We start from the raw sequence: 14,916 nt of genomic DNA, 5'->3' as shown, positions 1-14,916 counted from the left end.
GACATGGTAGTTAACGGCTGCTCTAATTGGACGCAAGCGCGTGCTTCATGTGTTTATATACTGTGTCAGCTTTATATTTGTCCCTTTGATTCAGATCAGAAGTTTTATCACTCTTTCTGCAGAAAATTACAAAGTTCCAGCCACTTTATCTGCTTGCTGTTATTTAGTTGTTTTCCCAGAAACTGAAAACATGAGCATGTGAGACTTGACTTTGTAAGAAGATTATTGAGACTTACAGGGCCAATTACAAAATCCTCTCGAGTTGTGAGCCGTGGAAGCTGTTACAACCTGATAAAATTCTCCACCAATGCAGCATGTTGTGCTCCAGCAATCATTTTATAATAATTACTACTATTATTCGGTATTGGAATCTGTTTTCACTTCTTGAACTTCTGAATTATTAATGCTCAGTGCTCAGAGAAAGTGTAAGTGTAAGTTGGTTTTATTATCATTATTATTCCTCCACTGTACTTCATTATCCGTGCGTGTGTGTGTGTCCGCACGGCAACTAAATTCCATCAGATCAGCTACAGCTAATCCCAAAAACTGATCAGCGGTCCAAAATTGCATTAACACTAGGGATGTCCGATAATATCAGCGCCGATATTATCGGCCGATATTGACTTAAAAATGTAATATTTGGAAATATCAGTATCGGATTTTTACAACCGATATCGGAATTTCCGAGTCTGCATGAACGCAGCATGGGACGTTTACGGGCGCGCGCTTGATGACCTTTAACAACAACAAATACAACACGCTGGACTCGTGGCTGAGAAGGAGAAGCCCGGTGAATGAAATGTCTGTGGAGGACTGGAGGCTCCACCAGGCCCTCTTCCCTGCTGGTACCAGTACCTGACTGCACCCTGCACCAGTGTTGACGGTGAACCAGTGTTCAGCACTGGTACCAGTACCTGACTGCACCCTGCACCAGTGTTGACAGTGAACGACTGTTCAGCACTGTTGCCCACATCATTGATGAGAAGAGAAATCGCATACATTGCGACAATGCTGAGATGCTTGTATTCATACAGAAAAATCGACCTCTTACACATGAGGACATGGGGAAAAAGAAATAGACCAGTTATATGGACGAGTCAACTTCAGTCTTTGTTTTTGTTGCACTTTAAAGGAGGGCTGTTTTAATTTTGTGAGCATTTCTGTGCCTTTCTTGTTTATATTTGCACTATTTTGTTACTCTTAAAAGAGATTGCCCAGTTTGAGTATATTATTTGACAAGTTATGTCCAGTTATTCATTCATTGACTGTTTACAACTAATGGACTGAAGATATGCCTCTTCCTTTTTTTTTATATTGTCTGTGGTGTTGTTGAGTTTGTTGTTGAGGTTTCTCTCTAACACTAAATAAATATGGCACTTTTTTCCATAATTTAAGTTGTTGTTCTCTTATTTTTCTCAGTGTGTACATTTGGAAAGCCATGTTTGATTCACATATGCATCCAGTGGGGCATCACAATACAATTAGGCATAATATGTTAATTCCACAGTAGGAGATATTTTATGTTGTTGTTACCTAACAGTTTTGATGTAAAAAGCCAGCATATATCGGTATCGGTGATATCGGTATCGGAAATTAAGAGTTGGACAGTATCGGAATATCGGATATCGGTAGAAAAGCCAATATCGAGCATCCCTAATTAACACCACTTTTATGTATGAATTTCAAAATACAGGATATCTTTGTGAGATTTTATTTGGGAGATACTGTCTAGATATAGTCAGGCACCAAGCACAGCTTGGACTCTGGAACCCAGCTACTCGACAGGGGCTGTACTCTCCATTTTTCTGGAGTTGCCTGCGGTGAAAGGCGGTGGGCTGGCGTGCGCTCACTTTTGCCCCACAGCTAAGCCACCATGTGTTGCAGTTTACGAGAGGGTCGCATCCCTACACCTTCAGGTCGGGGAAAGGTCTTTTACTGTTGTCTCGGCATATGGACCGAACAGTTCAAAGTACCCAACCTTCTTGGAGTCCCTGGAAGGGGCGCTGGATCGTGCTCCAACTGGGGACTCCATTGTTCTACTGGAGGACTTCAATGCCCACATGGGCAACGACAGCAAGACTTGGAAGGTTGTGATTGGGAGGAACGGCCTCCCCGATCTGAACCCAAGTGGTGTTCTGTTATTGGACTTCTGTGCTCATCACAGTTTGTCCATAATGAACACCATGTTCAAGCACAGGGGTGAGCATAAGTGCAGTGGCACCAGGACATTCTAGGCCAGAGGTCGATGAAAGACTTTGTAGTTGTGTCATTTGATCTCCGGCCATGTCTCTTGGACACGTGGCCAGGTGAAGAGAGGGGCGGAGCTGTCAACTGATCACCACCTGGTGGTGAGTTGGATGCGCTGGATCGGGAGGAGGCCGGACAGACTCGGCAGGCCCAAACGTGTCATGAGTGTCTGTTGGGAATGCCTGGCCGATCCCTCTATCCGCACAGCCTTCAACTCTCACTGACGGGAGAACTTCTCACAGATCCCAAGGGAGGCTGGAGACATTGAGTCCAAGTGGATCATGTTCTCCACCTCCATTGTCGAAGCCGCTGTTTCGAGATTCAGCCGCAGGGTCTCTAGTACCTGTTGTGGCGGCAACCCCCGAACCCGGTGGTGGAAACCGGAAGTAAGGGATGCCGTCAAGCGGAAGGAGTGCTATTGGGCATTGCTAGCTCATAAGACACCTGAGGCAGCTGACAGGTACCGGCAGGCCAAGTGTAGCACAGTTCAGGGAGACCATGACTATTGGTTGGCCCCATGAAATTCTGGCAAACCGTCCAACGCCTCAGGAGGGGGAAGCAGTTTTTCACCAACACCATTTACGGTGGAGGTGGGGAGCTGTTGACCTCAACTGGAGATGCCTTTGGGTGGTGGAAGGAATACTTCAAGGACCTCCTCAATCCCATCATGTCTTCCACGAGGAAGCAGAAGGAAGGTTTTCAGAGCAGTACTTGTCCATTACCCAAGCAGATGTCACCGGGGGAGTTTTTGTACTGGAGAGGAGGATAGAATCTCAGATGCAAGAGGAACAATGCGGTTTTCGTCCTGGTTGCGGAACACTGGACCAGCTCTATACTCCACCAGGTGCTCAAGGGTTCATGGGAGTTCACCCAACCAGTCCACATGTGTTTTGTGGATTTGGAAAAGGCGTTTGACCGCGTCCCTCGGGACATCCTGTGGCGGGCCCTTTGTTAAGGGCGGTCCAGTCCCTGTACGCCCGGAGCAGGAGTTTGGTTCGCATTGTCGGCAGTAAGTCAGACCTGTTGCAAGTGCCCGTTGGCCTCCGGCAAGGCTGTCCTTTGTCACCGGTTCTGTTCATTACTTTTATGGACAGAATTTCAAAGTGCAGCCAGGGGCCAGAGGGAGTCCGGTTTGGGAACCACAGGATCTCATCTCTGCTTTTTGCAGATGATGTGGTTCTGTTGGCTTCATCAAACTAGGACTTTCAGCCTACATTGGACGACATGATTTTTGGACTTTTCACTGCATTTTTCATCAGGAGGCTTTGTGTTGCAAGTCATTAAAGATGGAAAACGTCATGGAGATAGTCATCCGAACTGTTAATTTCATCCAATCCAGAGGCCTGAATCATCGTCAGTTTAACAGCCTTGTCAGAGAGAAAGACCACAACTATGGGCTGCCATACCATATCAAGGTAAGATGGTTAAACCGAGGTGATGTGCTGAGGAGGTTGTATAATTTACGAGAGGAAATTGAACAGTTCATGGAACTGCACACTAGTGTTATAATTTTAGTCCACAGAATGGAAGCAGGACCTTGCATTTATGGTGGATGTTACAGAGCACCTGAATAACTTAAACAAAATGCTGCAAGGGCGCAACAAAGTTGTCACGCAGTATTATGACAGCATATGTGCGTTCAAGTTGAAGCTGTCATTGTGGGAGAGACAACTCGCAGTGGGTGATGCTGCTCACTTTACTTGTCTGTTTTTTTTTTTTCTTTCCTTGTCTGAATGACGTGTGCACGACCCAAAATACCGCAGACATGAAGCGATTGAAAGATAAGATAACAAGACTGTTGCAGGAGTTTGAGCAACGCTTTCAGATTTTTGGTGAACTGGAGTAAGACTTAAACGTTTTTTGCTCCCCATTCACTGTGAATGCTTCTGATCTACCCGTCAACATCCAACTTGAAATAATAGACTTGCAATGTGACCAAGCTTTGAAGGGAAAATTTGCCTCAGCTGGCTTGGACACATTTGATCAGTATCTCTTGCCAGGTTACCCCAACTTGACAGCCCTTGCTGCAAAAGTGTTATGCATGTATAGAACCACATATCTTTGTGAGCAGGTTTTCTCTGTGATGAGCATTAATAAAACAAAGCTGCATTCAAGGCTCACTCACAAGCACTTGAATGGCATCCTGAAACTTTCTGTCACTGGGGATGTGATGCCTGATAATAACCAAGGAATCCCATCAGCTTCCTCACCTCTCGAACCGTTTTTGGAGGCTCATGTCTCAAAGCTTGGACTGCCTCAGACTCCTTTGGATTAATTTTGTACCCCTCTGCTGAGACCACACGTCCCACATAACAGACCTCCTGTTTGAAAAAGTCACATTTCTTTGCACGTAACTTTATGCCACATTGTTTTTGTTGCTGCAAGACCTTCCACACATTCTGGATGTGTTGCTCAAAGTCAGTACTGAACACCAAGACGTCATCTAAATAAGGAAAGCAGATTTCATCTCGCAAATCACCAAGACAACTTTCCATGTAGCGCTGAAAGACGGCAGGTGCATTTGTCAGTCCAAAAGGAATTCGGATCCATTCATACAGTCCCCAAGGTGTAATGAATGCAGTACAAGGCCGACTTCCCTCACTGACAAAGCCTTGGTGATAGGCCTTTCCCTGGTCCAACACAGTGAACCACGAATTTCCTCCAAGGTTTTCCAGGATTTCCTGGATTCTGGGAATTGTGTGACGATCCGGTAGTGTTTTCTCATTCAACTTCCTGTAGTCCACGCACAGACGAAGACTTCCATCCTTTTTCCTGACACACACTACAGGTGAAGAGTAAGAAGAATGAGACTTCTGGATCCAACCTCTATGGAGCAGATCTTGGATGTGGGTCTTAACTTCTGATCTGCAGAGAGATGACTCAGGTCTACTGGTGGATCCCAGAGCTCTTCATCCGACACGTGGTGGGGCTGTCCCTTTGGAAGTTCAACACCGATGAGCGATGGCTCAGGTCTTTCCATCGGTCTCATCTCCAGCGGGCGGACGGCATCAATGCTGTACAACCATCCCAGTGTTGTGCGACTGGATAATGTAATGTCTCTGTCACTAAAATTTTCAACAGTCAGTGTTATTATTGAATGATCTTCTTCAGGAAGCTGGATCAGCTATTCTCGAATGGTAAGTCCTATGGGCCACGGTGCTTCCTGATTTGGCTCCAACATTACATGTGATCCACTCAGCACTCACTTATTTAGTTTTACACATTTGACTTTCAGTACTTTGTTTCTTGGAATCGTGATAGGTTTTCTACCTACTCTTGCGATGTGGGTACCACTCTCAGATGTTTGATTTCAAAGGACAGACAAAACTGATCTTGCTGTCTTGCGGCCCACTTCCAACGCCGAACACAGTCTCTGTACTATGTCACCTGAGGAAACAGTACCTCCAGAAGAATCTCTCTGTGCCAGTTCCTCAATAACATTAAATCCAATGAGGGGGCGTTCAAACCCAGTGCTGGTAACGAGGATTGGGACTATAACTGGTTTTTCAGTCATCCCTGAAACGGCATTCTTTGATAAAGTGAATTCAACACCAATCCATCCCTCATAAGGACTATTTGTTCCGTTGGCAGCTGACAGGTCAAGATTTTCCTCCTCCAGCAGCTCATTCACAGGTCTCACCTCCACATCTGGTAGATATTTTCTCATCCAGTCTACTCCCACAATTGACACCTGAGAACCTGTGTCCCACAAAACTGTCGTACTCACACCACCTAGCGAGGCTCGAACAAGACATATTTTCCCCACTAGCTTAGCTGTCTGCTGCTGTTTGCCACTGAGTTGTCCTGTCAGGTGAAGTTGATCCATCCCATCTGAATATCTTTCTGAATTGAGTTCAATCTTGTTGGCATTCGCTGTTGTAGTTTTTTTACGACAACCTGCTGCCCAATGTTCTGCACTGCCACATTTATAGCAATGGGAACATTTTCCTTCTTGGTTGGATAACTCACATTGCTGACATCGTCTGATGGGTGCTGCTCCAGATGTTGGTCGTGGCCTCTTGTTATTTCCGTCTTTTACTCCTTGTGTGTGAGGTCGAGATGTATGGTTGAGGCCAACTATTTGAGAAGTCAGACTCTGAATAGCTTCACATATGGCTTTGTTGCCTTGGTCCACCTTTTCCATCAGCGTGTCACGTTTGTGTGTTTCATTCTGTTTAGCTTTGGAGTTTTTTCCTTGCGTGTTGCTCTCCAGGTCTTCTGTTTCATGTTCTCCGCTTACAGCTGCCACTTTGAATGTCCGTATTTTTGCATTTGTTGCAAACTTGTTCTTTCGCTCCATTTCCAAAGTGTGACTTGCTGTCATTTTTTCTAGGAGAGTCTCATCTATAATGTTTGAGTCTTGTAGATATGGTTTCAGATCTGTTCAAATAGTGTCATTTTGAAGACCAGTGAGTACAGTCTGAAGAAATTGATTTTGGATCAGTTCGGGGCTGTACTTCAAACCTGATTCCACTCTTTCAGATGCAAAGATAATTTGTTGCCTGAGATCCATGACACGCAACAGAAACTGGATTGGAGTTTCTTTGGGTTCCTGGACTGCGCGGGTAAGGGAGTGGTACAACTCTGTTGCATCCTTTTCAACAAAATGAGTCCTCAAAATCTGTCTCAGTCCTTGCAATGTCAAGTCAACTCTGCTTTCAAGGTAACTTTTCAGTTTCACTCCTGGAACAATGGCCTGGATAACAGCTTCGACAATCTCTGCTTCATCATAGCCCTTTTTTTAATGCTCTTTGGATTTCTCTTTCCAAGCTTGGATATCCCAATTTGTCCTTTTCGTGAGGCTCTCCAATTTGTCCCACAATTTTCAAATCTCTTTTGTAGACAGGATAAACAACTGCAGGAATATTGGGAGCTGTCTCAACATCCAAAACAGAACTGCTGTCTTTCACCTCCTGTTTTTGTGGGTGTAGTACCATTTTTGTCCATTATGTGGTGCCATGACTCTGTTTGCTCCGTCTCCGGATCCTTAATCACGTCATCTTTGTTTTTTATCTGATCGATCTGATCATTTACCTCCAGCAAAAGAGACAGTCCTCCATCTTCTAGTGAAGTAACATCCTCTCCCTCCAGATGCTGCAAGATACGCCGTCTCAACTTACAAGGTGAGTTTCTGTCCATCTATTCCACCTCCAAACTCAGAGCTGCGCTGACGTCATTCAGGTGCGTTTCGGACAATGAGAGTAACTTCTCTTCTATTTCCTCCAATACGCTCACCCAAGCAGAGCTCATAGTTGTATTGGCCATTATAGAAAAGCAGCACCTTCATTGCTTTCACTTCTCTGTTGGACTTCGTCTCAATCAATTTTTTTTCTCACTCCGGCCACATGGATTCCCGACGTCTTCTCCGTGGAAGAAAAAAATATATTTATCAAACCCGGCGACAACACCAAGTTTATGTTGCACCCCCGAAAAACACGACTCGTCCGTCTTCTTTAGGCAACTTTATTTGTCCCGGTTCTGGATATTTTTTATATTTTCTCTTTCCACCGCAGCCAACACAGGTAACATTCAATCCACATGCTGCGCCTCGACTGCCCTAAAACAAACTGGTGTCGCACTGTCGCAACGCTTTAGTTCTTAAAGACAAATGCAACATTTATAACTCAAACCAATGTATCTTAATACAAAGTAACCAATAAATCTTTCTAAAATATCCAGGTCGCAACACAGGGAAGCAAAAAAAAAGCATATTGTTAAGTGAATCATATGTAACATGGTCGAGGATGAATGGTAAACATTAACAGCTGTATTTCTTAAAGCAAATAAGCCGTAAAGTTAAAGGGTCCCTGAAATAATTCTATTAAAATACACCAGTATTTAGCATTATTTTTCCCCCTTTCGAATGATATATGACACACCAATGACAATCACACCACTATCTTGCTCTTGAGCGCCGAACGTCTAAAAATGCCTTTAAATCTCCCGCCCTGTGAATCTGACCTAGTTTTTCCAACTTGCCGTAGTTTTGCGCTGTGACGTATGAGGAGTTATTTACTTCCGCCCACAACAGCTGATCGTAGTGTCTTGTTTACATGTGCTCTGCATTATCGCGTTATTTAGCAGTTTTTTAGAGTCATGCCTAAGCGTTGTGTTGCGGCTGGGTGTTCCCAAATGCCCAGTCCGTCTGTAAGTGTCCATAAATTCCCAAAAGATGAAACTTTGAGGAGATTATGGACAAAACAAGTGCAGCGCACTCGCTCCAACTGGACACCAACAGAGGCCTCCTATCTCTGCAGTCAACATTTCACGGATGACTGTTACGAAACAGCACCCGCAATCCGAGAGTCACTTGGTTTTGATGTGAAGAGGAAACGTATCCTGAAACCTGGTTCTGTCCCCACCATTTTTAAACGGCTTTTTAACGGATTTTTAAACCCAACCTTCAGTAAGTCTTTTTAAAACCTGCTAAAACTTAAGACAAATAGACCAATAAACTTTGCAAAACACCCACTCTGACACAAGGGTAAATACCCGGTCACACACAATATGTGCACACGGGTAAATACCCGGTCATGCACAATATGTGCACACGGGTAAATACCCGGTCACGCACAATATGTGCACACGGGTAAATACCCGGTCACGCACAATATGTGCACACGGGTAAATACCCGGTCACACACAATATGTACTCACGGCTCAAACATGTATGGTTGAACGCCTTGATTTTCTTCTAATTCTTCCTCCGATGATTCCTCTCCTTCATCTTCGTCCAAAACCAACGATACGTCACTTAAATCTTCGCTAACATCGCTCCTAGGTGCTTCTGTATCGCCAAACCCCTCCATTCTTCAATCAGCTGATGTTGTTTTGGCTGGGACATATAACCCCTCGTACGTCATATCCGGTCTAGCTCAGGCGGCTCACATTTATGGCCCGCAAATATACCGTCGTCTGCTGCATCATGTAAAGTCAATTAAAAGGATCGGAATTCGGACTTTTATCTGGGAATGTTATATACCTTTCGAAAGCATATTTATTCTTCTTTCTAAAGATGAAATCTGAAAAACATTTCAGTTACCCTTTAAAACGCAGCTTCAAAAATGACCATTTTGAGTGATGCGTTCACGTACTCGTTACATTGTCGGACACGCGATATTACGGGTTTGCAGGGCTCAGACCAACGTTACATTCTATTTCCGAATTATTGATTCGAAGTATTGGATTTCAGAGTATCTCTGTAAAGGTGTACAGACATGATTTAAATATGGATGATTGTCATTAGGGGAATGTGTATGCCCAGTTTTGGGGTGGGGTGGGAGTCCTGTGCGCAAAGAAGACCATTTTTCGAGAGAAACAAAGTCATATGATACTATACTAAATATATAAGGGCATATACTAGATACATGAAACATATAACATCAGAAATAATATGTAAAACTATATTGTACAGGATTTTTTTTCTCCCAAAAAAATCTGAAATCTCATCCGAGGATGAGCTGTCTGTTCACGCTTTGTTAGTTCACTTTTATAATCATTGTCAATGTATTATTTCCTCATATTTCCACACCATAACTCAGATATGGAAGAATGAGTGACTTATAAGTTGAGTTTATTTTCATCTAATTCTGGAATCGGATTTTACACATTATTGTGTAAAAAGTCAAAAGTCATTCCTACAAATGTATTTTATTGCATCGGTCAGAAAATGCATCAAAAATCCGTCATGAAGATGAAAACAACACAAGTTGCTCTGGATTGCTCATATTTATTTGGAAATGTAATGACTGCTTTTTTTTCACTTACGATTTTAAACTATGTGTCTGTGTGTGTAATAAATACATCACTATTTATCCGAATTCACTGAAATGTTACAAATAATAATAATGCATTGGTTTTATATAGCCCTTTTCTCAGCACTCAAAGACATGTCCATTCCATACTCCATGGTGTTAAACTATGTAGGTAGCCACGGCTGCCCTGGGGCAGACTGAGAGAAGCAAGGCTGCCATTTTGTGCCATCGGCCCTTCCAACCACCAACAACCATTCACTCTGGATTCACTGTCTTGCCCAAGGATACTTTGGCGTGTGGGCAGGCAGAGATGGGAATTGAACCTGCAACCTTCCAATTGGGAATTTCATACACATGAGATCCAAACCTTCCACAATATTGAAGCTGCAGAAACACTAGTTGCTTTGCTTCGTCCACTCTGAGCGGTTAGCAATGGAACTAGCATGGTGGTTAGCATGATTCTAGGATAACTCGTCCACGGACGACTTGTCCTCAGACAGCACCCTCAGCAAACACAACTCCTCCACAGATGAGATTTCAGAGTTTTTTGGACAAAATAAATCTTGCACAATGTAGTTTTACATATTAATTCTAATTGATATATTATATATGTTTCATATATCTATACATATATTTTTAATATGATGTGTTTTTTTAATTCTCATTTGCACATCCCACCGAAACTTCAGCACTGCCGTGTGCTGTGCTGCTTGTTCCAGCTGCTAATGACTGTATCTGTCATATTTTAATCCTAGTTATCATTTAAAGTCGCTATCGGAAGACGGTCTTACGTGATGCACATGATGCATAACTCAAAGCAGTCAGCTACGAAGCGGTGTTCTCCCGTTCTGACATTGAGACACTACAATGTCTTTACAAATTACAAAGATATATTAGTCCTGAGCAAGATGTCAAAAGTTCTCCATTTGTAATCCCGCAGTTTTTTTCAAAACCAGTGTTTAAAGTCGGCACTATTTTTACTGGCTTAATGATATTGTTATGTGCGCTGCGTGTGAGTCCCATGTAAGCTGCTGATCCAATAGGAGAGCGCAAAACATTCAAGGTGGCGGCAACTGCGATAGAGCTTAAGGCAGCACAACAGGAGGAAAACTTGAAAAAATCCTTTAATAAGCCCTCAAAAATATGCAATAATGCTGAAACCTTAATGTGTCAGAAAGCTTCTGACACGTTAACGAGCACCTGGATGCGTCACTCAAAGCCGTCATCTATGAAGTGGCATTTTAACTTTATTATTGTGTCAAATATATTAATATATCTTGTGTTTTTGTGTCAGATACAGTTAATAATCCTTCCAAATGTGTTAAATGTACTTTGAAATCCAATTCTTCAAACCAATAATGCTGAAAAAAAATTGTTGTGGACGAGCTGTCCGGAATCCTGAGGACAAGTTGTCTGGGTTTGCAGTTTTGAGGACGACTTGTCCGGAGATGAGTCGTCTGGGGACGAGTTCTCCATGCACCGGTTAGCATGGCAAGCGCGAGCTGACGCGGTGAGGCTCACATCTGTCTTCCACTGTGTAGATACTGGTATACCTCAGTACTCTTGAAGTTTATCATAGCTGCTCCGTGAGCCACTAATGACAGGATGAAGACGTAACTTGAAGTTACCACAGTCATTCCTTGTGTCGTTCTCTCAGGTCAGAATTAAGGAAGGATGTGGCAACATGAAGCCGTCTGATCATCCCAGCTTAGTTTTCATGTCCCACTTTAATATCTTGGTAGCAGCGTTGTTTGTCATGTTTTATGGTAGTTTTATAGACGAGATAAAAACACTGTGCTGCTGTCCACCATGAGGTAATTTTCAGTAACCATAAATGCTTAAAACATAATGCAGAAGAACAGAGACTTGAAAATGGGCGGAGCAACATCAGGGACGCTAACTTGTGTTGTTAACCTCACTGTTAACTTTGACAGTGACATTAGCTAACGAGATGACTAACCATGTTTTGAACGCATATTTAAATTTAGCTAATGGCGGGTTAAGAATTTAACCGGCTTAACCAGTGGTTAAAATAACTGAGTTTTGAACAACCGGGCCCTGATGGATAAAATTCAGCTAAAATTTTCCTACCACTAATCTGCGGATTGAGAACTTGATGGGTTGTTTTCTGAAAGTGTACTCACCGCTCTATGCTGGGCTGCATCTGAGGTTCTTGGAGAAGTCCACAGAGAACTGGAGAAATGAAGACTTCTTTATTCTCACTGCAGAAGATGGGCTTTTCTGGCACTGTCTGACAGAGGTCCTCTGCAACACACAACATGCAGCCATGTCACTCAATTTGTATGCAATGCTGCATGCACAAGAAAAGCCAGGGGGCTTTGTAAACTTGCTCTTAGAGTGCATCTGACACTGAAAAGCCTCAAATCACTTTTCCCTCCTGATAAATTTGAAACCGGACTCATTTTGACATAATATAACCATGTTCAAGATCTTAATTGTGAATTTTTTTTTAATGGTTTTAGAGCAGTGGACGCCAACCCGTCAATCGCAATCGTCTAGTCGATCTTTGAAACATTGCCAGTAGACTGCGAAGAAAAAACAAAATAAAAGCAATACATTAAGTTTGATTAATGTTTTGCGAGTGCATCTCTTTCTGTTTCTCTCTGTTTCTTTCAATCTAGTCCTTGTATTTTTTCAGTTATCATTTATTCAAGGCGTTTATTCAAGGCGTTTATTCAAGGCGTTTATTCAAGGCGTTTATTCAAGGCGTTATTGGATGAGCTTGATGCTGCATATGGAGACCACCTTCTTCACACCGGTGTCCATTGATTGAGTCATGGAAAGTGCTGCGGCGATTTTTTGATTTGCCGTCCGAGATAAAGACTTTTCTTAAGACAAGGAACAAGATGCACGGGGATCTGTCAAATGATCAGTGGCCGCTGGACCTGGGGTTTCTCACAGACCTGATGGCAAAACTGAACGCGAACAACTGAGCTCCAGGGAAAAGACCAACACCTGGTCCACATGATAAGCAAAGTGAATGTGTTCAAGTCCAAGATTGATGTTTGGAACACGCATCGAAAAACCTGGAAGCCGACACACTTTCCCAACCTGGAAAAAATGTCACAGGCCATCGGTGAAAAGGACGTTTTTCACCCTGAGCAGTACTGTGGTCACCTGGACAACATGGCAGCAGAGTTCACTTGGCTTTTTGGTGAATGAGAGGTCATGGAAGATGTTGCCGCATTCATCTCAACCCCATTCCTGACCATTGATGTAGAAAAGGTTGCAGTCACATTTCAGTAGGGATTTGCTCTGCCTGGTGGGGTTGACATGAAGATAGTTGATTTGCAAAATCAGATTGAGCTGAGAGCAAGGTCACGGGACAGTGACTTTTGGGGCCTTGTCAGCAAGGAGAAGTTTCCCCTCCTCACCTCATGTGCACTGAGAGTGAGTGCCTAATTTGGATCCACTTACGTCTGTGAAATGGTATTTGGATGTTCTGTGTGGGAGCACTGGGACTAGTTTCCTTCCTCTGAGGATAGATTCATGCTCTCAGCTCTTCTGCTCAATGCTCCAGGTGATTCAAGTGGTTTGCTGTTTTTTAGTCTATACTTTTTGGTTACTTTTTGGAGTAGAAAGCCCAACTGAGTAGATCCGGCAGTGAGGTTATTGTGAAATGTGTACTCAAGTCAAGAGCGAAGACCTCTGAAGACATACTGGAAAAAGAAACTGCGGTCTGTTACCAAGATCATCAATTTTGCAGACTCACGGGTTCTCAGAGGCCTCTGTGTATGCTTCATGGATGCTCTGATGATGTCACAGCCATGGATTCGGTCGCGATGGCGAAGCTGCTTGGTCTCATAGAACCATTCACCTGTCAGGTATTTCAACTGGAGCTGATCACTTACAGTTCTCTGCAGGTTCCTGAGATCACACGCACACGCACGCGCGCGCGCGCACACACACACACACACACACACACACACACACACACACACACACGATAATTGACCAATTGTCAGTTTGTGAGGATATTAATACTGATGATATATTTTGATAGGGCTGGATGAGAATGAAGCTCTCAGCTGGATGAATCTGACGCCTCCCACTAGACAAGCCTGAAGCGCTCAGCATGGACTCACTGGACGCGCTGCTCCTCCACCTTCTTTAGCACAGCATCTCTGTTTAAAACGGCCCTGATGGCCTCCTGCTCCTCCTCTGTCAAGTAGGTCAGATCGATCATGGTGAAGCTCTGATGGCTCTGTAGATGTTCCTGCAGGTAAGCTCCTCACAGACCAGGTCACTGTGCTTCATTCAGGCTCTGGATCTTCTCCTTCATTCTGGATCCATCTGCTTTCTGTTATCTGAAATAATAAATAATACATTCTCTTTTAGTATTCAACCCTCTGTGCCATTTATAAGACTCCTTTGAAACTGGATTTCAGTTTGTTTTTGATCCTGTTCATTTTCATTAAACAGAAGAAGACATGTAGAGTTCGTTTGTACTAATTAATGAATTGGAACGCCAGGTATACTGGAGAACATAAGGCATGAATTTATTTTACAGAGGAGTTATGTGCCGCATTAAAGACTGAAGGGGCCACACTGAAGCAGCATTCTTGTTTTCTCTCTCTCCAATCTGTTTACTGGTATTTTCAGTCATAAACAAACAGGTATGTAAATTAACAATGAACATATACAGGAACCAAGGGACAAAGAAAAAAAAGAGGACAGAGAATCAAGATGGAAAAAACTAAAAACCTGAAAGTTTTAGAAGCACTACAATAGAGATATAAAAAACAACAACTGGAAAACAAAAACTGTAAAATAGGTCAGTAACTCACTGGTCATGTCATTCAAATAAATGTAAGATTTATATAATATCAGTCACTCAACAATCTTTGGGATGTCTCCTTCTCAAACATAATTGGAGAAGGGGTGTCACGGCTGG

At 43.2% G+C, this 14,916-nt stretch overlaps 1 protein-coding gene across 1 annotated transcript; it reads right to left on the bottom strand.

Annotated features, from left to right (window-relative positions):
- Window positions 1-5,133: 5,133 nt before the first annotated feature.
- On the bottom strand, window positions 5,134-14,208 carry LOC308139129 (synaptotagmin-like protein 2; the record flags this gene model as incomplete). Its single annotated transcript, XM_080508474.1, has 4 exons — window positions 5,134-5,182; window positions 12,146-12,266; window positions 13,735-13,889; window positions 14,108-14,208. The coding sequence occupies 4 exons, from the start codon at window positions 14,206-14,208 to the stop codon at window positions 5,134-5,136; spliced, it is 426 nt and encodes a 141-aa protein (XP_080364600.1).
- Between the last annotated feature and the right edge of the window lie 708 nt (window positions 14,209-14,916).

This window comes from Blennius ocellaris, assembly GCF_963422515.1.
Source record: "Blennius ocellaris genome assembly, chromosome: 14".
NCBI lineage: Eukaryota > Metazoa > Chordata > Actinopteri > Blenniiformes > Blenniidae > Blennius > Blennius ocellaris.
This window is presented reverse-complemented; position numbering and strand designations above follow the sequence as displayed.